This window comes from Castor canadensis, chromosome 9 (assembly GCF_047511655.1).
Source record: "Castor canadensis chromosome 9, mCasCan1.hap1v2, whole genome shotgun sequence".
Classification (NCBI taxonomy): domain Eukaryota; kingdom Metazoa; phylum Chordata; class Mammalia; order Rodentia; family Castoridae; genus Castor; species Castor canadensis.
The window spans coordinates 86,917,723-86,944,361 of record NC_133394.1 but is presented as its reverse complement, the minus strand read 5'-3'; the positions used below and the strand labels follow the sequence as shown (position 1 = coordinate 86,944,361).

The window sequence follows — 26,639 nt, the reverse complement described above, 5'->3', positions numbered from 1 at the left end:
AAACATTATTATATTAAGATATGATTGTTGGGGCCCTGTTAAAAAATAACAGGGACATCATCATTTCAGGCTCAGGCTCTTTGTTTCTTAGAACTGACCTGAGCACGACCTCATCCCTGGAATGCACCATAACCTGGGTATGAACCCTCCTCTGGAATGCACCATCTCAGCCCTGGTCCAAACATAACTGAGCAAAGCAGGCCTTTGCTCAAGGTGACCAAATAAGGAATAACTCTGGCCACATTCCTCATGGCCAAGACACAGTGGAGTAAAAACCAATCCCAGTATGCCAAGACCCCCTTACCTGAATAATGTCCAATCTGTTCACCCCCAGGATGGGAAGTCCTGCCTCCTGCCCTTCCCCAATAAAAACCCAGCCGGGGTGAGGCTCAGGGCTCTCTGTGCAGATCCGCTGTGTCGGTGAGGTCGGAGAGCCTGAGCTTAAGCCCAAATAAAGGGTCTTTGTTTTTGCATGTGACTTCGGACTCCTGAGTGGTCTTTTGGGGTCTTGCGATCTGGGCACAACATTTGGGGGCTCGTCCGGGATCCCCAAGACCCCCCCAGGACCCCCGATTCGTGGAGCCTGATGCCGGTTGGTAAGTGTCCTGTTTCTGTGAGATGTCTGTTCTGAGTATCGTGCCCTATTAGGATAGCCTGCAGGTGGTCTAGGCAGACACACTGGAAGACCCCAGGCTGTGGTACTCGGGAGACGTCCCGAGCCCACCGGACCGGGATTGGACCCCATTGGTTGAGCTGAGGGGATGAAGCAGGTCGTGCCAGCGGAATGGTGAGAGGCCATCGTCTCATTTTCACTTTTGCCTTACGGCACCAGGGAATATTGTTTCTGTGTGTATAGTCTTAGTGTTCATTGTTGTGTGTGTGACTTATACAACTTTAGAAATGGGACAGAAGCAGGTGATGCCTCTCAGTTTATTTTCAGACCACTTTTCAGATGTTAGAGCTCAAGTTAGGGAACAAGGACTGGAAATTTAAAAAGGCAGACTTTCTATTCTTTGCAGGAATGAATGGCCAACATTCGGCATCAGATGGCCACCAGAGGGCACTCTAGACCTTCCTATCATTTGCAGGGCCAAAGATGTAATCTTTGGAAAGCCAGGACACCCAGACCATGTCCCTTATATTGTGACCTGGCAAGTCTTAGTGGAAGACCCCCCTAATTAGCTCAAGTCCCTCTTGCCACCGAGGTCGCCAAAAGTAACCGTCTTAACTTTGCAGGAAAATGAGTGACAGAAAAACGAAACTAAGCCCTCTGCCCCTGGGTCTACTGCCCAGAACTCTACTGCCCCTTTCTACCCTGTCTTATAGGGTGGCACTGAGGAGCACCTCTTGTCTCTACCACCACCCTATCAGTCACCACCACTGAGGGTGGAGGCACCTGAGCCACAGGGCCCTGGGGAAGCTGAGGCAGGCCCAACTCCCAGAGCTGGAAGTCCCCCTCATACCAGGAGAAGGGCTCAACTGGAGCAGCTAAAGCCATCAGCTGATTCCACAGTTCTCCCGCTATGGGCAATAGGGCCATGCAACAAAACAGGAGACCAACAAATGCAATATTGGCCCTTTGCTACTAGTGACATTTATAATTGGAAATTACAAACACCAAAGTTTTCTGAAAAACCTCAGGGTCTTATTGATCTTTTAGACTCTGTCCTATTCACCCACCAGCCTACCTGGGATGACTGTCAGCAGTTATTACAGATTCTGTTTACAACTGAGGAAAGAGAGAGAATCCAGGTGGAAGCCCACAAGTTGGTTCCCGGAGATGATGGCAATCCAACCACCAACCAAGCCAGGATTGATGAGGGCTTCCCCTTGACCAGACCCAATTGGGACTATGACAGGGCAGAAGGTAAGGAGAGGCTCTGGGTCTACCACCAGGCTCTAATGGGGGGTTTCCGAGCTGCCGCTAGGCAGCCCATTAATTTGGCCAAGGTAAGCGATGTACAACAAGACAAGGCCAAATCGCCAGCAGCCTTCTTGGAATGGGTGCTAGAGGCATACCGTACTTATACTCCTATGAACCTGGAAGCACCTGAAGATAAGAATGCAATTATTCTAACATTTGTAAATCAGTCAGCCCCCAACTTAAGGCGTAAACTGCAGAAGTTGGATAGGTTAGCTGACAGGTCCCTACAGGAGCTCCTGGCAGTGGCTGAAAAGGTTTACAACCATCGGGAAACTCCAGAGGAGAGACAAGCTCAAGCAACCTTGGAAGCAGGGGCAAAGCAGACTCGTCAACTTGCCAAGATTCTCTTGGCCTCCACTGTAGAATTACCAGGAGACCGGGCAAGTCAACTACATAGATTGACAGCTGACCCAGGTAAGAGAGGGCCCACAGTGGGGCACCCTAAGCTACAGAAAAACCAGTGTGCTTACTGTAGTAGAAAGCTAGGCCAATGGATCAAGGAATGTCCTGAAAAACTGCCTACAAAGCAAGATGATGGTGGGGGCCGCACCCAAGTCCTGGAATTAGAGGAACTAGATGACTAGTGGGGATGGGGTTTGGACCCCCTCCCCAAACCTAGGGTAACTGTTAAAGTGGAGGGGACACCTGTAAGTTTTCTCGTGGGCACGGGTGCTCAACACTCGGTCTTGACGTGGCCACAAGGAACGCTATCACAAAAAAGGTTTTGGGTGCAGGGGGCAACCAGAATGAACCAATACCCATGGACTACCCGAAGAACGGTGGAACTGGGCACGGGCCGGGTATCCCACTCATTTATGGTCATACCAGAATGCCCCTCTCCACTCTTAGGAAGGGACTTGCTTACTAAAATAGGAGCCCATATCTACTTTGACTCAGGAGGAACTCAAGTAACTAATAGGGAGGGACAACCCATCCATGTGTTGACCCTCCACTTAGAGGATGAATATAGGTTACATCCAAGATCTACTCCCCTGTTGGGAGTAGAAATGTCCGAATGGCTGCAGAAACATCCAACTGTTTCTGAAACATGTTTCTGAGGCATGGGATTTGTAGCCCATTGCACTCCCATATAGGTGGGATTGAAGCCTGGGGCTTCACCAGCTAGAGTCAAACAGTATCCAATGTCCCTTGAAGCCCGGAAAGGGATCACCCCTCATATTCGATGCCTCCGAGAACAAGGTATTCTAATACCTTGCCATTCCACGTGGAACACTCCCTTATTACCTGTAAAAAAGCCCAACTCCAATGACTACTGGCCGGTTCAAGACGTAAGAGAAGTTAACAAGCAGGTCATGGACATACACCCCACAGTGCCTAACCCTTATACACTCCTGAGCTCTTTGACCCCCTCCAGAACTTGGTATACAGTCTTAGATTTGAAGGATGCCTTCTTCAGCCTCCCCTTAGCAGAACCGAGCCAGCCACTCTTTGCCTTTGAGTGGCAAGACCAGGAGGAAGGATTCAATGGACAGCTCACATGGACCAGACTGCCCCAAGGGTTCAAAAACTCACCAACCATCTTTGATGAAGCCCTTCATGAAGACCTGAGTGAGTACCGGGTAGAGCACCCCCAACTCACCATGTTACAATATGTCGATGATATCCTGATAGCTTCAGACAGCTTCTCGGAATGCAGACAAGGGACAGAGGACTTATTGGCCATCCTAGGAGACCTCGGCTACCGAGTCTCCGCAAAAAAAAAGCCCAGATATGTAAAAAGGAGGTAATTTACTTGGGCTACATTCTTAAAGATGGACAAAGATGGCTCACAGAGGCCAAAAAAGAAACATTGCTTAAGACACCCACCCCTACTACTAGAAGGGCAGTCTGAGAGTTTCTAGGGTCAGCAGGCTTCTGCCGCCTCTGGGTACCCAATTTTGCAGAGCTGGCCCAACCTCTATATGAGGTCACCAGAGAAAGTGAGCCTTTTACATGGACTGGAGACCAAGAGAAGGCCTTCACCAAAATAAAGCAGGCCCTGCTGTCAGCCCCCGCCCTAGGACTTCCTGATATCACCAAGCCATTCCATCTCTTCATGGATGAGAGAAAAGGCATAGCTAAGGGGGTACTAACTCAGACTTTAGGGCCCTGGAGTAGACCAGTGGCATACTTCTCTAAGAAATTGGATCCGGTGGCTACTGGTTGGCCTCCTTGCCTGAGAATTATCACAGCAACTGCTCTGCTAGTCAAGGATGCAGATAAATTAACATTTGGACAGAAATTATTTGTCACCACCCCTCATACTATAGAGGGGATCTTAAAACAGCCACCCAACAGATGGCTGATGAGTAATGCCCGAATGACCCATTATCAAAGCTTGCTTCTCAATCCCCCATGTGTCCACTTCCTCCCGAGTACGACTCTCAATCCGGCCACCTTGCTGCCTGACCCAGACCTGGAAGCTCCCTTGCATGATTGTGTGGGGATCCTGAGTCAAGCTCACGGGCTCAGAAAAGACCTGATTGACCAACCGCTCTCAGACGCTGAGATCACTTGGTTCACAGATGGCAGCAGCTTCATTCAGGATGGACAAAGGTATGCAGGAGCAGCAGTAGTGACAGAATCTGAAGTAATATGGGGAGCCGCTCTTGCTGCAGGAACATCAGCCCAAAGAGCAGAACTGATAGCCCTAACCAAGGCCCTCGAACTGGGTAAAGATAAAAGGCTCAATGTGTACACTGATAGCCGATATGCTTTTGCCACAGCACATGTACATGGGGCCATATACCAAGAGAGAGGATTACTTATGGCAGAAGGAAAAACCATTAAAAATAAACAGGAGATCCTGGATCTGCTGGCTGCTTTATGGCTGCCAAAAACATTGGCCATTATCCATTACCCTGGGCACCAAAAAGCAGAAACGCCCATAGCCTGAGGAAACTGAAAGGCAGACCAAACAGCCAGAGAGGGAGCCTTGCAAACCACCATTGTCCTAACCACTCAGCTACCCGACCCAGGGTCACCAATGCTGCCAGATCAGCCCAACTATTCTCAAGAAGACTTGAGGTCAATACATATGCTACCTGCAACCAAAAAAATTGACAATTGGTGGTATACGGGAGACCACAAGATAATTTTGCCTGGTGACCTAGCTGAAAACCTCCTCCACCACATCCACTGGACCACCCATTTGGGGACTTGGAAGACAGAAGACCTACTAAGGAACGCCCACCTGAAGGTGCTCAACCTTATGCCACTCAATGACTCAATTGTCACCAAATGCCTTAGCTGCAGGCTAACTAACACGAAAAGTGTGCCTAAGGGACAGGGGACTCAACTAAGGGGCTCCAAACCAGGAGCCCATTGGGAGATGGACTTCATGGAAATAAAACCTGGTAAATATGGCTATAAATACCTCCTAGTTTTGGTAGATACTTTTTCAGGATGGACTGAGGCATTCCCCACCAAGCATGAGACAGCACAAACGGTCATAAAAATACTGCTGGAAGCCATCCTACTGAGGTATGGTATGCCAGCGCTCCTGAGCTCTGACAGTGGACCAGCCTTTGCTTCTCAGGTAACTCAAGAGTTAGCCAAGATATTGGGGGCAAAATGGAAATTACACTGTACATATAGACCCCAGAGTTCGGGTCAGGTAGAAAGAATGAATAGGACTCTAAAGGAGACCCTTACCAAATTAACCATGGAGACTGGCGGGGACTGGGTGGCTCTTCTTCCCTTTGCCTTATATTGGGTGTGGAATTCACCCTATCAGTTAGGATTAACCCCTTATGAAATCATGTTTGGGAGACCTCCTCCCATCTTACCTAATCTGAAGGCTGAGTTGATTGCTGAATTTGATAACTGACAATTGTTTGATTCTTTAGAAGCTGTAGCACAAGCTCACAAAGATATACGGCCTCATTTAAAGGCTATCTATGAGGCTGCTCCTCCTCCTACCCTGCATAACTACTGACCGGGAGACTGGGTCTACATGCACAGACACCGCCAGAAAAACCTTGAACCACGCTGGAAAGGACCATACGTTGTGCTTCTAACCACACCGATGGCTATTAAAGTCAACGGGATTGCCACCTGGATTCATCACACCCACATCTGGCTCGCAGATCCCCATGATTGACTGGAGGATTATACTTCACAATGGAGGATCAACAAAGATACGGACAATCCCCTCAAACTGAAGCTGTGCCATTCTTGATGGTTATCCTAACACTTATTACAACTGTATGTACTGCTCCCATCAACACTCATCAACCCCTTAACCTCACTTGGCTAGTCACAGAGACTTCTACGGGAGAAATCTTGGCCCAAGTCTCAAAAATAGCACCCCTTAACACCTGGTTCCCAGAATTGGGTTTTGACCTACATGCACTTTTCCCTGATTACGCCCCAGACCTACTCTGGCATATTCCTTACTTTTATGTCTGTCCTGGTAGAGCTGACAAAGGCTGGAGAAAACAATGTGGGGGGGCTAAAGACTATTTCTGTTACTCCTGGAATTGTGTGAGCACAGGAGACATCTACTGGTCACCCCTGATAAAGGATGATCTTACTGCCGTTACCCGAAATGGCACACCCACACACCAGGGTAGATGGAGGGGTAACTGTCCCTCCCATATAACCTCCTCTAGTTGCAACCCTATCAAGATAATCTTTACCAACAGAGGTGTGCAGGATGGAACGTGGGAAACAGGAAAAACATGGGGGCGCCAGTACCCCAACAGCGGGAGCCATCCAGGGAGATTATTTACTATTGTCTTACAAAAAGAGGTCCTCAACTCTCCAGAGCCCATACCCATTGGTCCAAACCCTGTCTTAATTCCCCCGGTGATACCCAGGCCAGCCACAATTACCCCGATGACACCTGAATCTGCAACTGCAATTCAGGAATGTCACTCCCCAGGTATATATTCCCATACTAAGAGCCTTCCCTTCTCCCGCTATCCTATCTGGAAATTGATGACCAAGACCTTTGAAGTACTTAACTCCTCCCAACCTAACCTGACAAAAGAATGCTGGCTCTGCCTGAATGCTCAACCTCCATTTTATACTGGAGTAGCTATAATGGGAAACCACACTCAGGTCAACCTGACCCAGTGCTCCTGGAGACTAAATGGTAAACTTTCTCTCCAACAAGTGACAGGAACAGGAACTTGTGTTCTGTCCCCTAAAGCCCAGCTCCCTATAGGGCTCTGTAATCAAACCACTGATATCTCAAACAACACTTATTATTCAGCTACCTCAGGGTGGTGGGCTTGCTCCACAGGACTAACTCCTTGTATCCATGGGATGGTCCTCAACAAAGGTAACGGTTACTGCATTATGGTGCAACTGTTCCTCAGGATAACTTACTATGAAGAAACCCAAATGGAGCTGGCCTTTTCCCCCATTCCTTCTTCCAGAACTAAGAGAGCTATAGGGGCTGCCGCAATTTTACTGTCCTCGTTGGTTGGCCTAGGAATAGCTGGGGCAACTGGGGTCAGTACTTCAGCCTTAATTTTGCAGGACAAAAATTATAGGGCTCTCCAGGCAGCCATCAATTCTGACCTCAAAAACCTAGAACAGTCAATCACTAAATTAGAAGAGTCTCTAAACTCCTTGGCAGAGGTTACTCTACAAAACAGAACAGGCCTAGACCTCCTCTTCATACAACAAGGCAGCTTATGTGCAGCTTTAGGGGAAGAATGTTGCTTCTATGTTAACCACTCAGGGTTTATTAGAGATTCTATGACATTGCTTAGAAAAAGGATCAAGGATAGAAAGCCTAAAAACTCAGGATGGTATGAACAATTGTTCAATTGGTCTCCATGGCTCACCACCTTACTCTCAGCTTTGGCCGGGCCTATAATACTCTTCCTATTAATGTTGACTATAGGACCATGTATAATTAACCGGCTGCTAACTTTCATCAGAGAACGGGTAAATACAGTCCAACTCATGGTGCTAAGGTCGCAATATCAACCTCTATATACTATAACCTCTACCTCCTCCTCAGACCCATGATTGGGCCTGAAGAATTTACTGTAAGAAGGGGGGGGATGTTGGGCCCCTGTTAAAAAATAACAGGGACATCGTCATTTCAGGCTCAGGCTCTTTGTTTCTTAGAACTGACCTGAGCACGACCTCATCCCTGGAATGTACCATAACCTGGGTATGAACCCTCCTCTGGAATGCACCATCTCAGCCCTGGTCCAATCATAATTGAGCAAAGCAGGCCTTTGCTCAAGGTGACCAAATAAGGAATAACTCTGGCCACATTCCTCATGGCCAAGACACAGTGGAGTAAAAACCAATCCCAATATGACAAGACCCCCTTACCTGAATAACGTCCAATCTGTTCACCTCCAGGATGGGAAGTCCTGCCTCCTGCCCTTCCCCAATAAAAACCCTGCCAGGGTGAGGCTCAGGGCTCTCTGTGCAGATCCGCTGTGTCGGTGAAGTTGGAGAGCCCGAGCTTAAGCCCGAATAAAGGCTCTTTGTTTTTGCATGTGACTTTGGACTCCTAAGTGGTCTTTTGGGGTCTTGCGATCTGGGTACAACATGATGATGGTACTTATTTTTGTCTGGAAGAATGGTAGCAGTTATGGACAATTTTATTCTCTTTAATAATATTTTTTCAGTAAGCATGTGTTACTTTTTAATTTAATTCAATTTTTTATTTTTATTTTGTGTGTGGAGGGAGGGGATGGGGTTTGAGTTCTTTACCCTTGCAAAGCAAACTAAAATTTATTTTAAAGATCCAAGAGGCTGAAGATTCTTGACAGCATTCAGAATATACTATAAGAGTTGCTGAAACTGCTTTTGCTGAAAATCACTGATTCCTTACTTGGGCCCATGAATTAACTAAAAGCAGGAGAAAAGCTTAGCATCTCTTTCTGTATTTTTTTTTCTTTTCTGTATTTGTATGCCTGTTGTCCTTTGCTCTGAGCCATTCTCTCCTGCAGCTACCTTGGAATCAAGGAAGGACAGGAATGATTGATAACATCATTATGACACAGGACTGGAACTTCCCCTAAGGAACAGTGGAGTTTTGCAGGACAGACCACCCCCTCCAAATGAGGACAATTGTCTGTAAAGATGAGGTTGTACCCTTTGTCTATTTAAAGCTAAAACTCATGTCTGTACCCCAAACATGGCTGAAGATGAGTTGAGTGCTTACTCCGCCTCTTCCCATGCTCCACTTGTAAGGGTATTTCATCATTCAGAGAGTGGTGGTATTTAAGCCTGAAGTTTAAGACAACTCTTGAGGTTTACTCTAGAGACTTACTCATTCCTTAAGGTTATCTCCTGTTTATACGTGTTATTAAATTTCTGCTTTTCTCTTGTTAACCTGCCTTTCTTAGTTGGGCCTGTCCCAATTAGAACTATGGACAATAGCAAGATAATTATGTTTCCTCCCTTATACTGTGAGTGGACACCTACTTTTTTTGTAGGGGAAATTATTTTCCCAAAACACTGAATTCTTAAGGCCAGAAGAAAATACTACCAATAAGGACTTACCTGCAACTCAGTACTTGCTCATTATGAAATTCTTAAACTGGCAAAGGCCATATCTGCCTGGGAGAATTTAGAAAGAAAAAAGTAAGGGAACTCAAGAAGAAAAGCACCAGATATTTGGCCTATGAACTTTTCTGGATTTTTTTCTCAGAACACTAAGAGGAAAACTACAAGTGTGGACCATTAGTCCAAATCACTTTTGAAAAACATCGATGTTATCCATGGAAAAGACTCTTCCCTTTCTTGCCACAACATCCCTCACCATTGGTCCACACCAGGTTAAGATAGCTTTTCTCCTTGCAATGAAGGGTCAAAGACTGGTGGATAACCCCTGAGAGCCCTGAGGCTTTATACACATCTGAATAAAGAAGAGTGGATGCCTACTCACAAACTGAAAAATGAGTAACACCTGGTTTAGACCGGGCACTTCAGAACTCTAAGTTCATTTCCTCAGTGAATTACTATAAGACCAAAGCTATGAGATTATCAGAAGAAAACATAAGAGTAACACTTCAGGATATTGGTATGGGGAAAAAAAAACTGGATATGACCCTAAAAGCACAAGCAACATAGCAAAAAATGGACAAATGGGATTACATCAAACTAACAAGCTTCTGTGCAGCAAAGGAAACAATTAAGAATGAAGAAACAGCCTACAAAATGAGAGGAACAATCTGCAAAGCGTTCTCCCAACCAGGGATTCATTTTTAGAATATACAGGAAACTCAAACAGCTCAACAGAAAAAAAATATGATTAAAAATGAGCAAACTATTTGAATATACATTTCTCAAAAGAAGATATACAATCAGTAAGCATCTGAAAAATGCTCACTATCACCTGTCTGCAGAGGAATGCAAATCAAAACCACAGTGAAATCATCTCATTCCATTTAGAATGACTATTACCAAATTACCAAAAAATAACAAATGCCTGTGAGGATGTGAAGTAAGAAGAAATCTGACACCCTGCTGGACAGAATGTCAACTAGGACAGCTGTTATGATTGCAGTGGAAAGGGTAATGTACACCTACCAACAGCTCATATCTTATATCACTACTAATACCTATTCTGCCTATAGGTGACAGGTTACTGTCTACTTTAAAATTATTACTTAAACATTTCTTCTTTTGTCCAAAAGGCTTAAATCTTGCTTAATATTTTATTTCTTAAGACCTTTCATTTCATTACAGTCAAAAATTTAAAAGGTATTGAAATCCGAAATCCAGAAAATGTTTATTAGGCATCTATGTTGTGTTAGTCACTGTGATAGGTGATTTTATAACATTAAACAAGAAAATGTTTCTCTTTGTATCAGACACATTGAGACATTTAATTAATACCTGCTTGTAAATTAAAATGTTAACAATATAATAATCTAACAGGATATTTGGCAAAGGTGATTCAAAAGGTTTTTAAAAGATTTGTTTCATTTTATTGTAACTAAAGACATAGCCTGGAGACATCTATTGTCTTTCCTTCTATAGAAAACTATTTGACTATGTTGAGAGAATGTTTAAACATAAATCTTATTTTAATGGCAAAAGAAGTATAGTGAAAAAATATCTAAAGGTTATGCTACTTATCAAAACCAAAGTATACCAGAAATTCTTTAGAAATTGATTCTTCTCAAGATCTTGTGTCAGGTTATTGAACTATGCTTTCAAAAAGAGGCATTAAAGATTGGGGGAACGTCCTGGTAAATTGTGGGTTCCAAATAAGGTGGAGAGAAAGTCAGTTAAGCTAATTTAACCAAAAACTCTTATCTGTCTACTAACAAAATATGCTTAACCCTGTGTTGACAATGAACATCCAAGAAAATATACTACTCACATGACATTTCAGGATCTTACTCTGACCAGAATCCTTTGGGCAGGTGAATTGATCATTAATGACCTAATGCATTTCTCAAAAATCTTAGCCACTACCAAATGTAGTTTATGTAAATGATGAATATGACCAAGAATCATTCTCAGCTTTTACAAAAAGCTGTTATCAGGGTTTACTTCTCTCTTCCTTAAAAGGAAGGCTGAGATTTCAGGCATAAATTCAGAGAAAGATAAGTTCTGGATTTTACTACAGAGAAATTCATTGTGTACCTCCATCTTCATTCCTGATCTTTCTCTACCCAGATTACATCTCTTTAAATTCTATTTAGGTTTTTATTTTATTTTATTTTTCCCTCAAATGCCCTTGAAAGATATAATTCTAATGACCAGACAGCTCCCTCATCATTTATTAATTCTGTTTGTTGGAAATGTTGTTCCTTTGGGTTGGTTTGGAATATCCCAATTTATGACTCCTTGGTCCACAGTACAAGGGCAGACCTTGCAATGATAAAAGATAATTTAAAAGATCTTCAATCAATTCATGTAGGACAAACTACTCAAATATGGTGCTTTGCCATTGTCTGTAATTTTCTTCTGTTTAAATTACAACTCAGAGTTTGTATAGCACTTTCAGACTATGCAGAATTAGATTTAAAACTCTATCTCAGGGGGCACATCCCTAAGGTAATTAGCAGTTAAAATCAATATGGACCTCTATTCTTAGGTGATTACTGAGATAATCCTCAATTTTAATGCAACATGGTGAGTGAAGTAGTTTTCATTTATGCTCTATTATGAATTCTTTTCCTGCAATTGGATTTATTTAAAATAGTACTGCTTTACATCCTTTAAGAAGTGGCAAGGAAACATAGAATATCTACCTACATAATAAATCAATGGTTCCATCTCCATTTATTAATTCTGAGTTTATTGGAAGGGACTAGGATGTTAAGATGAATCAAATTTCTTACTGACTGAGAGGAAACCAGATGGATATTTGCTAATATCTTGAATAACTTTCCAAAAGATATGCATTTACTTCCAGTCAAACACATGGCACATTGAACACCTGATACTTCACTTTGGGAAAAGATCACCAAAAAAAAGACCAAAAACCAACAGAAGTCAGGAACAAAATATTGAGGGATAGAAAGCAGAAAGCAAATAGACAAGCAATCCAATTTAGCTAATCTAAGAAAGATTAATCCTAAATACAGTGGAAGAAATTGGTTGATTATTTCCTCAGAATCATGAAAAGGTTCAGTAATTAGAGTTACTATGTACCTCCAAAAGAATGGAAAGTTAGGCAAGTTTGAAAAGAGGATTGATTTTTTGGATTCCAAGATGGCGGCTAGAGGGAGGAAGCAGAAAGCGAGCCTCCTATAGTGAAATCTTGGAGAGACGCTGGAGACACACTTTGCAGGCATAATCACTGAGAAGAGGCATAACTTTGACCCCTCAGCCAGTGCAGAGAATCTCCACTTCACATTAAACAGAGAAACCAGGAGGGCCCCCAGGCTGCCAGTCGCCCACTCCCAGATGGCTTGGGAAGACACAGACCAGGTGAGCTTCACAGTACTGCAGTACTCCCACAGACAAGCCTGGGCCAGAGCAGCATAGCCCCCTGGACAGACCAACCCCCACCTGGGGAAATAAGAGAAACTGAGTAATAAGCAAGAAGAACAATAAAGACACGCAGGAAAGAGGGTGGGGCACCCTGAGTGCTGAAGATTGGGGGAAGGGAATCCTTCCCGGGACTGTAAATAAACAAGCTGGGCGGGCCGGAGAGGCTCTGGCGGGAGCAGGGGCGCGCAGCCAGCAACCAGGAGCAGGAAAGCTTGTGAGAGTAGCGGAGGGAGGAAAACTCCACAGGAGAGGAGGGAAGACCCACTTCCCACATGAACGGTAAACAAACATGGTGGCTGGCAGGAGCAGCAGCACCGCCCAGTAATCAGGAGCAGGAAGACCCACCTCCCACATGAACTGTAAATAAACACGCAGGCCTGACAACATGGGGGCAGTCTCACCTTTCCCAGTGTGCTTGGAAAGGGGAAAGCTTGTAGAAGAGGCTCCCACACAGGAGAACTCGGAGTAATCAAAGCCTGCAGGGCCAGGTGAGTGCTAAATTCACCCCAGAGATATGCATAAATAATGCCTCCAGCAACAGCAGGCTGACAGCAGTGGGCAGGCAGGCCACAGCTGCAGGTACCATTCTCAGAACTGTCTCCAGACTCTTTTTTTTCTTTTTCTCCCTACCCTGGATGAGAGAACAACCGAATTACACCTGCATGCTGAAAAGCTTATGAAACTATATTGCATTTGAACTTGGGACACTTGGTGGGGTTTTTTTTGTTGTTTTTTTTTTTTTTGGTGTGTGTGTGTAGTTTTGTTCTGCTTTATGCGTCCCCTTTGATGAGACAACTACAGAACAACATCTGAGGCACCATCTGCAGGACTGGAGACTGAGATGGACACCCAAATTATTAAAACTGAAATTTCATTGCATTTGAACTTGGAGGTTTTTTGGTTTTTTTGATTTTTTGTTTTTTTTTTTAATTTTCTATTTTTCATCTTATTTTAATTCATTTTTATATATAGATATTTCTTTCATTTACTTATTTTTTATTTTTATTCTTATCTTTTTTTTATTTTTGATTTTCAATCCTCCTTCTGTCTCTCTAATGTCTGTTCCGCTTACAGTCAATTAGTACACAAACGCTCCCTGTTTATACCTTTGAAACTTTCTTGTCTGATACCTTGTTCTGTTTTCTCCTTCTTGTCTGTGTATTTGTTTTCCCCCTTTCTTTAACTTCTTGCTTGCCATCTCAGCTCATGCTTCCACTCTAATATTACCACTGTTATTATTACAAGCTAGAAAATACTTAATTGCACACAGTACAGGGACAGTAAGAACACCAAAGACAATGACAGGAAGACAGAAAAAACAGGGAAACCAAGTTTCCCCACAGCAAAAAATTAGTACAGGAACCAGAGGGGAATGAAGAAAACAGAAATTCAGATCCAGACTCCAACAAAATGAAGATAAACTATGCCAAAGGACCCAATGAAGCCCACAAGAATAATTTAAAAGAAGACATACTACAGGTACTCAATCAGAATTTTATAGAGATGATACTGGATAGGGTCAACCAAAATGTACAGGAGACACTCAAGAAATTCCAAGACAACAAAAATAGAGAATTTGAAAAAGCAAAAGAAGAAATAAAGAAAACCATAGACGCACTGTATAAACACCAAAGTGAAACAGAAAACACGATGAATAAATGGATGAATGAACTCAGGACAAAAAAAGACAACATTAAAGAGAAAACCACCCAGGATATGGAAAACCTCAGAAAAAAGAACGAAACAGAACTGCAAAACAAAACGGAAGGCCAATCCAGCAGAATAGAACAAACAGAAGACAGAATCTCAGAACTTGAAGATGAAATAGTAATTAAAGGAAAAACGAAAGAACTATTAATTAAACAACTCAAGACCTGTGAAAAGAAAATGCAAGAACTCACCGACTCCATCAAAAGACCAAACTTGAGAATCACAGGCATCGAAGAAGGAGAAGAGGTGCAAGCGAAGGGAATGCGTAATATATTCAACAAAGTAATAACAGAAAATTTCCCAAATCTAGAGAAAGATATTCCCATACAGATGCAAGAGGCCTCTAGGACACCAAACAGACCAGATCAAAGTAGAACTACCCCACGACATAACATCATTAAAACAACAAGTTCAGAAACTAAGGAAAGAATATTGAAGGCTGTAAGAGAGAAAAAACAAGTAACATACGAAGGTAAACCCATCAAAATCACAGCAGACTTCTCCACAGAAACATTAAAAGCAAGAAGAGCATGGGGTGAGATCTTCCGGGCACTGAATGAAAATAACTTCAACCCCAGGATACTCTCCCCAGCAAAACTATCATTCAAAATAGATGGAGCAATAAAAGTCTTCCATGATAAGCAGAAACTAAAACAATATGTGACCACAAAGCCACCACTACAAAAGATTCTGCAAGGGATTCTGCACACAGAAAGTGACACCCAACTTAACCATGAAAAGACAGGTAGCACCAAACCACAGGAAAAGAAAAAGCAAGCCAGTAGAGAGTAACCTCAACTTAGGTGAACACAATCAAACCTTCAAACAACTAAGACAACTAAATGGCAGGAATCACCACATACCTATCAGTACTAATGCTTAATGTTAATGGACTTAATTCACCCATCAAAAGGCACCGCTTGAAGAAATGGATTAAAAAGGAAGATCCAACAATTTGTTGCTTACAGGAGACCAATATCACTGACAGAAATAAGCATAGGCTTAGGATGAAAGGCTGGAAGAAGATTTACAAAGCCAATGGACCCCGAAAACAGGCAGGAGTAGTAATACTTATCTCTGACAAAGTAGACTTCAAATCTACATTGATCAAACGAGATAAAGAAGGACATTCCATACTAATAAAAGGGGAAATAGACCAAAAGGAAATAATAATTATCAACCTGTATGCAACCAATGTCAACACACCCAATTTCATCAAACATACCCTGAAAGACCTAAAAGCATATATAAACGCCAACACAGTGGTTGTGGAAAACTTTAACACCCCATTATCATCAATAGATAGGTCATCCAAACAAAAAATCAATAAAGAAATCCAAGATCTAAAATATGCAATAGATCAAATGGACCTAATTGTTGTCTACAGAACACTTCATCCAAACTCTACACAATATACATTCTTCTCAGCAGCCCATGGAACCTTCTTCAAAATAGATCATATCCTAGGGCACAAAGCAAGCCTCAGCAAATATAAGAAAATAGAAATTATACCATGCATACTATCTGATCACAATGCAGTAAAAGTAGAACTCAACAACAAAAGTAAAGACAAAAAACATGCAAACATCTGGAAACTAAATAACTCATTACTTAATGAAGAATGGATCATCGAAGAAATAAAAGAGAAAATTAAAAAGTTCCTGGAAGTCAATGAAAATGAAAGCACAACCTACCGGAACCTATGGGACACAGCTAAGGCAATCCTGAGAGGAAAGTTTATAGCCATGAGTGCATATATTAAAAAGACTGAAAGATCCCAAATCAATTGACCTAATGATACATCTCAAACTCCTAGAAAAACAAGAACAAGCAAATCCCAAAACAAATAGAAGGAGAGAAATAATAAAAATAAGAGCTCAAATCAACAAAATAGAAACCAAAAAAAAACATACAAAGATCAATGAAACAAAAAGTTGGTTCTTTGAAAAACTAAACAAGATCAATAAACCCCTGGCAAACCTGACTAAAATGAGGAGAGAAAAAACCCAAATTAGTAGAATCAGGAATGCAAAGGGGAAATAACAAACAACAAACAGCATGGAAGTCCAGGAAATCATCAGAGACTACTTTGAGAACTTATATTCAAATAAATTTGAAAATCTTAAAGAAATGGACAGATTTCTAGATACATATGATCATCCAAAACTGAACCAAGAGGAAATTAATCACCTGAATAGATCTATAACACAAAATGAAATTGAAGCAGCAATCAAGAGTCTTCCCAAAAAGAAAAGTCCAGGACCTGATGGATTCTCTGCTGAATTCTATCAGACCTTTAAAGAAGAACTGATACCAACCCTCCTTAAACTGTTCCATGAAATAGAAAGGGAAGGAAAACTGCCAAACACATTTTAGGAAGTCAGTATTACACTTATCCCAAAACCAGGCAAAGACACCTCCAAAAAGGAGAACTATAGGCCAATCTCCTTAATGAACATTGACGCAAAAATCCTCAACAAAATAATGGCAAACCGAATTCAACCACACATCAAAAAGATTATTCACCACAGCCAAGTAGGCTTCATCCCAGGGATGCAAGGGTGGTTCAACATACAAAAATCAATAAATATAATAAACCACATTAACAGAAGCAAAGACAAAAACCACTTGATCATCTCAATAGATGCAGAAAAAGCCTTTGATAAGATCCAACACCACTTCATGATAAAAGCTCTAAGAAAACTAGGAATAGAAGGAAAGTACCTCAACATTATAAAAGCTATATATGACAGACCTACAGCCAGCATTATACTTAACGGAGAAAAATTAAAACCATTCCCTCTAAAATCAGGAACCAGACAAGGATGACCACTATCTCCACTCCTATTCAACATAGTACTGGAATTCCTAGCCAGAGCAATTAGGCAAGAAGAAGAAATAAAAGGAATACAAATAGGCAAAGAAACTGTCAAAATATCCCTATTTGCAGATGACATGATCCTATACCTTAAAGACCCAAAAAACTCTACTCAGAAGCTTCTAGACATCATCAATAGCTATAGCAAGGTAGCAGAATATAAAATCAACATAGAAAAATCATTAGCATTTCTATACACTAACAATGAGCAAACGGAAAAAGAATGTATGAAAAGAATTCCATTTACAATAGCCTCAAAAAAAATCAAATACCTAGGTGTAAACCTAACAAAAGATGTGAAAGACCTCTACAAGGAAAACTATACACTTCTGAAGAAAGAGATTGAAGAAGACTATAGAAAGTAGAGAGATCTCCCATGCTCATGGATTGGTAGAATCAACATAGTAAAAATGTCAATACTTCCAAAAGTAATCTACATGTGTAATGCAATTCCCATCAATATTCCAATGACATTCATTAAAGAGATCAAAAAATCTACCATGAAATTTATATGGAAACACAGGAAGCCACGAATAGCCAAGGCAATACTCAGTCAAAAGAACAATGCTGGAGGTATCACGATACCTGACTTCAAACTGTATTACAAAGCAGTAGCAATAAAAACAGCATGGTACTAGCACAAAAACAGACATGAAGACCAGTGGAACATAATAGAGGACCCAGATATGAAGCCACAAAACTATAACCAACTTGTCTTTGACAAAGGAGCTAAAAATATACAATGGAGAAATAGCATCCTCTTCAACAAAAACTGCTGGGAAAGCTGGTTAGCAGTCTGCAAAAACCTGAAACTAGATCCATGTATATCACCCTATACCAAGATTAACTCAAAATGGATCAAGGATCTTAATATCAGACCCCAAACTCTAAAGTTGATACAGGAAAGAGTAGGAAATACTCTGGAGTTAGTAGGTATAGGTAAGAACTTTCTCAATGAAACCCCAGCAGCACAGCAACTAAGAGATAGCATAGATAAATGGGACCTCATAAAGCTAAAAAGCTTCTGATCATCAAAAGAAATGGTCTCTAAACTGAAGAGAACACCCACAGAGTGGGAGAAAATATTTGCCAACTATACATCAGACAAAGGACTGATAACCAGAATATATAGGGAACTTAAAAAACTAAATTCTTCCAAAACTAATGAACCAATAAAGAAATGGGCAAGTGAACTAAACAGAACTTTCTCAAAAGAAGAAATTCAAATGGCCAGAAAACACATGAAAAAATGCTCACCATCTCTAGCAATAAAGGAAATGGAAATTAAAACCACACTAAGATTCCACCTCACCCCTGTTAGAATAGCCATCATCAGCAACCCCACCAAGAACAGGTGTTGGCGAGGATGCGGGGAAAAAGGAACCCTCTTACACTGTTGGTGGGAATGTAAACTAGTACAACCACTCTGGAAAAAAATTTGGAGGCTACTTAAAAAGCTAGACATTGATCTACTATTTGATCCAGCAATACCACTCTTGGGGATATACCCAAGAGACTGTGACACAGGTTACTCCAGAGGCACCTGCACACCCTTGTTTATTGCAGCACTATTCACAATAGCCAAGTTATGGAAACAGCCAAGATGCCCCACTACTGATGAGTGGTCAAGAAAATGTGGTATCTATACACAATGGAATTTTATGCAGCCATGAAGAAGAATGAAATGTTATCATTCGCTGGTAAATGGATGGAATTCGAGAACATCATTCTGAGTGAGGTTAGCCTGGCCCAAAAGACCAAAAATCGTATGTTCTCCCTCATATGTGGACATTAGATCAAGGGCAAACACAACAATGGAATTGGACTTTGAGCACATGATAAAAGCGAGAGCACACAAGGAAGGGGTGAGGATAGGTAAGACACCTAAAAAATTAGCTAGCATTTGTTGCCCTTAACGCAGAGAAACTAAAGCAGATACCTTAAAAGCAACTGAGGCCAATAGGAAAAGGGGACCAGGAACTAGAGAAAAGGTTAGATCAAAAAGAATTAACATAGAAGGTAACACACATGCACAGGAAATCAATGTGAGTCAACTCCCTGTATAGCTATCCTTATCTCAACCAGCAAAAACCCTTGTTCTTCCTATTATTGCTTATACTCTCTCTACAACAAAATTAGAAATAAGGGCAAAATAGTTTCTGCCTGGTATTGAGGGGGTGGGGGAGAGGGAGGGGGTGGAGTGGATGGTAAGGGAGGGGGTGGGGGCCAGGGGGAGAAATGACCCAAGCCTTGTATGCACATAGGAATAGTAAAAAAAATAAAAAATAAGAAAATAAAATATGAAAAAAAAAATGAAAAGAGGATTGATTGGGATCTGCATAAAAGCCCTTACACCTCTAAGTACCGCTACTAACACCACCACAACCTGCAGAATTGAGATTCACTCCTGTGGGTCACTCTCTGGTGAGTAGGCAGGATTTAGGGGTGGGAGATACCAGGGACACCAAGAGAGTAAGGGATGTCACACTAATAATGGGCTGATTATGTAAGACCACACACTGAAAGATGATACTCTCAGATTCTCATTCACCTGTGCTTCTAGAACTCATTTACCTAGCCTTACATTATATTCTCCCCAACAGGAAAAAGTTTGGGAAATTTATCTCCAGAGGAAATCCACCCCAGAGAAAAGAGCTATGGGTTTGAAAAGAGGATGCAGTAGGAGGCACAGGCACGAAGTGGCTTTGCCCAGTGATTCCACACTGAAGCCCATGAGGAGCCAAGTCTTCACATATAACACTTCCAGTCAGCATTTTATTGGCCCATTCTTAAATATGAAAAACAGGAGGGGATGTTTTCCAGGAAGAAAAAAACTAAATTTGTAGAAACAACAAAAAGGAAAGAAAACCTTTAAATACTGTATTAGTCAGCTTTTCATTACTATAGTGAAATACCTGAGATGATTAATTCATAAGAGAAAAAAAGTTTATTAGCTAACAGTTCTAGAAATTGCAATCCAATTGAGCAGATCCATTGCTTTGGGCCTCTAGTGGGTGTGTTGGATGGCAATGGCGGGGTGCACACAGAAGAGTAAACTGCTTCCCTCATGGCCAGAAAGCAAAAAAGAGAAAAAGGAAAAGGCCAGAATCCCACAGTCCCTTTCAAGGGCACACCCTCAATGTCCTAACTTCCTCCCACTAGGTCCCACCTCGTAAAGATTCCACCACCTCCCGAATATGCCATCTTGGATAACAAGCTGTTAACACATGGGCATTTGGGAATATTTAACATCCAAACTACAGCAGTCATTATTTTCTGGTTGATAGGAGAAAATCTTGCACTGACTAAATTAGTGAAAAGAATCTATACAAAAGAATCACTGTCCAAGAGAAATTGCACCAGACCAGTTAAACAGAGAAGAAAGATTTTATTCAAGACTGCTGCAGTAGGAGGGATTGAATTCAACTCTGAATACAACAGGGGCAGGTGGAGGTTTATAGGCAATGTGCAGGGGAGGTCATCATTGGATGGAGAATTACTGAGAGGAATTTTGCTAGGAATTGAGGTAGGGAAATAATCAACTTAATTGGATGTTAGGCTGGAGGGGAGTCTCACTAAACTGGTTCAGCATGGTTCCAGCAAATACTGCACTCGCCATGCCAAGAGCTGGTTAGACTCATAGAATCTGACTCAAGTTTGATCAAATTGTCAACATCAGAAACCAAAAGTTAGTTCTTAGGAAATATTATTGCAAACATTAAAAAAATGTAATGAAAATTGGGAGATAATAATGCAAATAGACAATAGAAAATAGGAAAGTTTTAAAAGCAGAGATACAGTCCAGGAGATCAAAAAAAGGAAGAAATTATTATTAAAACAAATCAAGAGTATTTCCCAAGATCAAAGGGACATAATGGCTCAAAATAAAAGGACCCACTAAGTACCTGGCAAAATGAATAAGAAAGGTCCCACAGCAAGGGGCATTTTTAAGAATATCAGTGATACAATCCCAGTGTTTCCAGAGAGAAATGCAGGTCTCATAGGAAGGACTGGGGATTCAAATGACATTAAACATTTAATAATACCAAATTAGAAATTATTTGACTAGCTTTAAAAACTGTAAGGAAAAATTATTTTAAGTCTAGAATTCAGTATTCAAATTATCAACCAAGTAAATACGTGGAATAAAAAAATTTTATAAAAGATCTCATAAAGTGCCTCCATGTTCTCTCTCTCTTTTTTTTCCAGGTAACTACTAGGAGATATATTCTACCATGAGAGGGAATAAACTAATAAATATGCAAATGTGGCATCTAAGAAGAATGAAACAAGAGACAGGAAGACTCAATTCTTGAGTGACCATGAAGTCCTCAGAATGACAGCTGTACAACCAGGAATAGGATTTTACAGAAAAGTTTCCACGAAAGGAAAAAAGAAGTCAGTAGATCACCTGAAGTGGTAAGTGACTAGCAGGAACGTCATACTTCTAGCAAATAGTCTAGAAATTGATTAGTGATAGGTAGACAGAAAACAACACATGGAAAAGTAGTGCTAACGTTTAAGAAAATCTCACAAATTTTCCTGATCCTTGTGAAAGTTTCAGTTGCCCACTTACTGTCTTCTGCAGATTCCGAGATACAACACAAGGACACTTCCACCAAGTGCCTCTAGGTGGGGCTTGCGGTCTGAAATCCTGTCTGCTTTCTGTTGTACTGAGGTGAGCAGTGCGGAAACTTCAGCTCACCTAACCTAACTCCTGTAAGTCCTCTGTTCATTCTTCACTGCCTGTACTTTTTGAGACCCTGCTGTGGCTTCCAGAAGACCACAACAGCCCTTCACAAAGAGAACATTTCTAGTCCCAGAATCTTACCTTCCAAAGAAGGGAACATGGAAAGGTTAAAGGAAGAGGAAGTAAGAAAAAAGAAAACAGACCAACAGTGTTGACATGGTTTTTTTTCCCCTTCCTCAAAATTTGGGGTTGGAAAAATATTTTAGCTGCTTGAAGTTTATTTGTTCATTGGTTCCAGAAACTACTCTTGAGTGCCACTTGCAAGCAGAGCAGAGGAGACTGGGCAAACTTAAGATGAAACCACACCCATTAAACAACCAGAGGGAGACACAGGGCTGGCTCCCAGGCCGCTGCTGAGATTCTACCTCAGGAGCATGGCTGCCTTCCTGGGCACAGGTGCTCCTTCCTGCCCCTTCTTCACCTGCACAAAGATGGGCTGACAGGCTCCTACACATGAAATAACAGGATCTCTATGGAGATATTATCTCTAGAAGGCTGGCCTGACATTCACTGAAAGTCAACTACATCCTAAGCAGTCAAGCCCTGGTTTAGAATGGGAACCTGTGGCACAAGTTCCTTCTCCTCCCTCCTGTATATAATTTGCTCCTACACCAACCTAATAACTAAAATATTAAAAAGTAAGGTCACTCATTAAGGATCAAATGGAATGAACTAAATTTTTAAGCATTCAAACATGACAATTATAGACTTGCATACTCTGAGGTTTGCAGCATAAATGACCCCAACTAAAATATAAACTTACCATTTAAAACCTCTCCTCACATTTCTTTTAACCCTTCATGTCAGTTTCTGTTGCTACAGCAACAAACTACTACCAAATTAGAGGCTTCAAACAGCATAACTTGATAAGATTACATTTCTGTGGGTAGGAAGCCCAGCACAGGTCTCACTGGGTCCAGGTGTCGGCAGGGCTGTGTTCTTTTCTGGAGACTCTAGGACAAATCTGTTTCCTCATCTCTTCCACTTTCTAGACACAATCTTCATTCCTTTGTTTGTGTCCCCCTTACATGTTCAATGCCTAGAACAGGTTCAGTCCTTCTCACTTCACATCAATGACCTCTTCTTTTCCCTCTTTTACTGATAAAACTTTAGTGATTACATTGGGACCATCAGATAATTCAGGATAATCTCAACATCTCAAGGTCATCTAGTGAGCAACCTTAATTTCATCTGCAACCTTAAGTCCCCTTCGCCATGTAATCTAACATATTCCCCAGTCCCAAGGATGAGGACGTGGACATCTTCAGGGGGTGGGAGGTGGGAAGTTAGTATACCTACTATGTCCTCACTAAAATTAATTTTAAAAATCTCTTTTTAAAAATGTTTCAGAAGGCAGACTGTGGTGGCACACATCTGTTATCCCAATGACTTGGGAGATGTAGGTAGGAGGATCGAGGCCCAAGGACAGTCCCAGACAAAAACACAAGGCCCTATCTAAAATATAACTAAAAAGACAAAAGGGCTGGGTCATAGCTCAAATGGTAGAGCACCTGCCTAGCAAGTGTGAGGCCCTGAGTTCAAACACTAGTATCACCAAAAAACTTTAATAAAAAATTTAAAATGTTTGGAAAACATTTAGCAATAAGTTATTTCAAAAACTACATAATTGAAATATTAACAACAGTGGTATTAGATCTATGTATTAGACCAGTAATGAACTTGAACTGATACTGGTAAACCATATCTAGAATCTCAAGAAAAATATAAATAGTAACCATACATAGGAACATGCCATGGAGGCAAATGTTACCAATTTGTTGAAAAGAATTGAGCCAATTTTTGAAGAAAACATAAAATGGGATGAGCATACTTTTCTTCTATTATTGACTCTCAAAACACTTTGCTGATTTGAATTCATTTAAGCCTTCTAGTTTGGAAAAAATAGTCCAATCCCTATAGGATGTGTGGCACTCAAAACTTGATTTCCACCTCCTATATTGATACTAACCTTCTATTAAATCCAAATCTCTAGTGAGTATTAGCATTGTCTAAGATGCTCTTTTAAAATGCAGAATCACAAAGCTACCACCAGAGGGTATGATTCCATAGGTCTGGTGGGGGCCCCAAGAGTCTATATTTTTAAATGCACATGACAAGATTCCAACAGGAAGCAGAGGACAATTTTTATAGAGCAGTATTTCCAAAATGTGTGGGCAAGGTATAGGGAATCTACAATTGTCCCAGGTCTAGCGACACCATGGAGCCAATAACACCCCAAGACCTGAAGGGGCAAGGGAGGAGAGGAGGCCTCACCAGAAGCAGAGGTGGAGGATTTGGGTAGAGAGGGCTATTTGACAAAAGTGAGGCCTATGTTGAGGGATACAAGCAACCCAAGGAACCCAGGAAATCAACACCCACCCTCACTTCCCTCTCTTCTGCCTGGCTTCTTCTAATACTCCCAACTGGTCAAACTGAATAGGAAACCAGAGGATACAGAAGCCCTTTGACACTATCCTTAACAGGTCAGCCTCCAGGTCTACAAGAGGACAGGGAGACACTGAGAATGGGTCTGGAGTAACAAAATGAAGGCTTTCTGCACAGCCACCAATATGGTAGGTAGCAAGGTGAGTGTAAAACACGCAACTCACTCACCCCTTCTGTGCACGTAGTTTATAAAGACACGATTCTGACTTCTACTGTGGCCTGGATGAGTCCTCTGAACAAGGATGTGAGAAAAAGTCACAGGGAAAAGAGAGCGGGCTTCCATGGGGTCACTCACAGAGTCTGAATGTGTTCCTGGCTGATGGAGACTGGAGGCTCAATTTGCCATTGGAAAAGTGAAAGTGCCTGAGACCAAGTGATCCAGCTGCTGGCAGGGCAAAGATCAGCCTGTGTTCCCAGGATTTATGGGGACAAAGGAGGTATGGAAGCTTCCTCTAGACTAGAGCAGAAAACCCTCATGGAAACCTCCTTGCTGAGGATAGAGCTCAGTGGTAGAGTGGTTGCTTAGCACATACACAGCCCTGGGTTCAATCCCCAGCACAAAAAAAAAGAAAAGAAAAGAAAAAGAAAGAAAATATCCTAAAGCAAAGCAGTGTAGGGTGGACTTCTGAAGAAAAACTGGACAGTAAAAGAAAACTACAGTTGCAAGTAAGCAACACCCCATTAGCTTGCTTCGTCAATGGCTCAGTTATACAGTAGAGAGGCTGACGCAGAGTGTCTGGGAAAGTGTTCTGACACACTACTATAGAGTATGTGAATATGCCTGTATATGGTAAAATGGACAGAAAAAAGGATGATTTACCATGGTGATGGTTTCTTTCTTTCTTTGCAGTACTGGAGTTTGAATTCAGGGCCTCCTGCTTGCATTTTTTGTCTTATTTTCCAAAAAAGTTCTCATGGTTTTGTTTTTGTCTGCTTGCTTGCTCAAGGCCAGCCTTGTACTGCAAAGCTCCCACCTACATTTCACTCCAAGCTTATTTGTTGAAATGGGGTCTTCCTAACCTTTTCCCTGGGCTAGCCTCAAGTTGCAAAATTCCCAATCTCTACTTCCCGAGTAGCTGGTATTATGGACATGGACCACCACACCTGGCCCACTACTCAGCTTTTTTAAACACCAAAGACACCAACTACAGGATGAATATAATAATAGGACATACCTCCAAGTATTTTTTTTTTATTTTTATTGTTTTATTATTCATATGTGCATACAATGCTTGGGTCATTTCTCCCCCCTGCCCCCACCCCCTCCCTTATCTCCTTACCACACACTCCGTCCCCTCCCTCTCCCCCCCACCCCCTCAATACCTCCAAGTATTGTGAGGATCTAAGGAGACAAGCCAGGTTCCTTGGCAGAGCGCCTAGTACACAGTAATACATAGTAATTTTTATAATTCAAAAGACATTTGTAGAATTATTATTATATCCTACATTTAAGTGCTGGTATGCAAATAACCAAATTCTAGTATAAAACTCAATCTATCTAAACTCACTCTCTTTTTGCTTTCCTAGAATATTCGTTTTGCCCTAAGGCACTCAAAACCTGAAATAAATGCAGACATTTGATATATGAAGCTTACTTGCTGATTTTCCTACATGGAAAAGGTGATAGGTTAATTAGTTAATAATCATTTATTAAAAGCTCAGTTTGCACTGAAAGCTACATTAAATGCAGTGAAAGCATTGTCTTTGAAACTGAATTGTGATGTGCTGAGAGGATATTGCCCAGTGTCATGGTCTGAAGGAATAGTGTTTAATAGAAGACTTCCTACAGGAATTGAGTGTTGAGAAGATAAGAATGAGAGATTCACCCTCACTAACAGAGCTGATGTGGGAGGCTCTGGGAGGGTGATGGAAAATAGACAAGGTGAGGACTAGGCAATGGTGAGTCCCACATAGTGCAAGACTCGAGAGAGGAACAGATGGACTGAACTGGGACAAAGAAGTAAGGGAAAGAAGGAGGAAACCTCTCCCTGCTCTACACC

The 26,639-nt window shown here is 41.6% G+C and overlaps 1 protein-coding gene across 1 annotated transcript; it reads left to right on the top strand.

Annotated features, from left to right (window-relative positions):
* Positions 1 to 343: 343 nt before the first annotated feature.
* On the top strand, positions 344 to 3,779 carry LOC109675710 (uncharacterized). Its single transcript, XM_074041904.1, has one exon. The coding sequence runs from the start codon at positions 1,564 to 1,566 to the stop codon at positions 2,506 to 2,508; it is 945 nt and encodes a 314-aa protein (XP_073898005.1). The 5' UTR covers positions 344 to 1,563; the 3' UTR covers positions 2,509 to 3,779.
* The last annotated feature ends 22,860 nt before the right edge of the window (positions 3,780 to 26,639 follow it).

Bases quoted from the DNA above. Each gene is read 5' to 3' on its own strand.
- LOC109675710 (XM_074041904.1), top strand. From the start codon at position 1,564: ATGCAATATTGGCCCTTTGCTACTAGTGACATTTATAATTGGAAATTA.